We start from the raw sequence: 1,590 nt of genomic DNA, 5'->3' as shown, positions 1-1,590 counted from the left end.
AACCCAAACTACAGTATTTAAAAGTATGTATTTCAAAATTTCTTGACGTCAGAAATACTGAAATATGTTTAAAATGTAATACACTATTAAATACTATAAATATTAAAGATTTAGATCACTACTTTCTTCAAGCAGCTGGACATGTATACAGGTGTTATTAATCTATTAGTTGGAAGACTAGGTAGCTGGCATTAGGATCGTACTGTGTGTGTACAGTACTATTTTTTAGGCCCACCATTTGCAATTGATTACACGGACCATCTGTAACGGTCTGTGAATCATGTTGGGAGTTACCCCACTGACATTTACCGAACATTTGTCATGTAGCAAACTGTTTAGCATACAAGTTGACACATAATAGATGTGAGGTTTCACTAAAGCAACTTTAGACACCAGGATATAGGTACAACCCATTGACATGTAATTTCCAGAAAAACATGGCTTATGATTTAAGAAAAGATAACCGCCTCACCCCAAGCCCTCTATGGGTAGACCAAAACGTCTTTTGTGACCAACGAGGTGACTTTGCTTCACTGATTTTCCTGTGAAACTACCCCGCTGGGGTGGGGTAGGGGAGGTAGGGGAGTCACAAGTCGTGAGGAAAGAAGAGTAGGGACATTCAGCTGAAAATGAAGTGGCAACAGTGGGTCGTGATCAGTCGGTGGCTCGGGACTCACCTAGGGGGAAGGAACGCGGCATCACTATCAAGGCTGTGGTTCGCGATGAACTCGGGGCTCCTGTCACTGGACGCGTTCGCGCTACCTGTCAGACCGGAGGAGCCGCAGGGATGCAGAGGGGACCGGGGAGGAGGGTACCCCGGGCCCCAGAAGAAGGATGAGGACTGGTGGGTCTCCGCCTGCGAGGTGCTCTTGCGGGGGGGGGGTGCAGAGCGGGAAGGAGGGCGCGCAAGACCCCGCGGAGACTTCACGTGGTCTCTGGAACCAGGCTAGGAGAAGGCTGAGCGGGTGACGTGGGGGCGGGGGAGGGGGGCGGTGCTCAGTACTGCGTGCCCCTCCCCTAAGCCTCTCAGCCACTCCTCCCAAGCACGTGACCACAGCCGGCGGGTCCCCTTGCTCCCGCAGCGTAGCTCGCTCTGTTTCTTCCCTCCCGCCGCCGTGCCCTTCTTCTCCCCAGTTCCCATCCCTCTGTCCTCCCCCACCACCTTCCCCACGCCCCAATAGCGGCTCGAGCTGCGAAGCGCCCGCCCCTCCGCCCTTTTCTTCGCTTGCTCATTGGCTGGGGCTTCAAGGACGCATCCCGAGGGCGGGTAGCAGCCATTGGTGGGATGAGCAATCCGAGTTCCCGGATGAGGGAACATTCTGCAGTATAAAGGGAGCGGGGAAGGCGGGAGACAGCGCAGTTTGAATCGCGGTGCGACGAAGGAGTAGGCGGCAGGTTCTCGCTGGGTGTTTGACTAGTCCTGTCTCTGCCTTGCTTGTTTGAGCTTCAGCAGAATTTGAAATGGTAAACTTGGTGGAGGCGCTCGAAGACTCCGCGGGTTTTTGCCGGCGGGAGAAAAACCCGTTACAAACGGAGATGGGTTTGAAGCGGCAACGGCTGGGAACGCGCGGAGACAGGATTTGGAAGAGC

At 53.5% G+C, this 1,590-nt stretch overlaps 1 protein-coding gene across 1 annotated transcript in view; it reads left to right on the top strand.

Moving 5' to 3' along the window:
• The first annotated feature begins 1,244 nt into the window (after positions 1–1,244).
• Positions 1,245–1,590, top strand: part of H2AZ1 (H2A.Z variant histone 1) — a 2,313-nt gene continuing 1,967 nt past the window's right edge. Inside the window, exon 1 of the mRNA XM_007463803.1 lies at positions 1,245–1,464. Within this exon, the coding sequence (XP_007463865.1) occupies positions 1,462–1,464 (3 nt within the window). The 5' untranslated portion in view covers positions 1,245–1,461. The remainder of the gene's footprint in view (positions 1,465–1,590) is intronic.

This window comes from Lipotes vexillifer, unplaced genomic scaffold (assembly GCF_000442215.2).
Source record: "Lipotes vexillifer unplaced genomic scaffold, Lipotes_vexillifer_v1.1 scaffold49, whole genome shotgun sequence".
Lineage (NCBI taxonomy): Eukaryota > Metazoa > Chordata > Mammalia > Artiodactyla > Lipotidae > Lipotes > Lipotes vexillifer.
The sequence above is the reverse complement of the archived record's forward strand: the minus strand, read 5'-3'. Positions and strand labels throughout refer to the sequence as shown.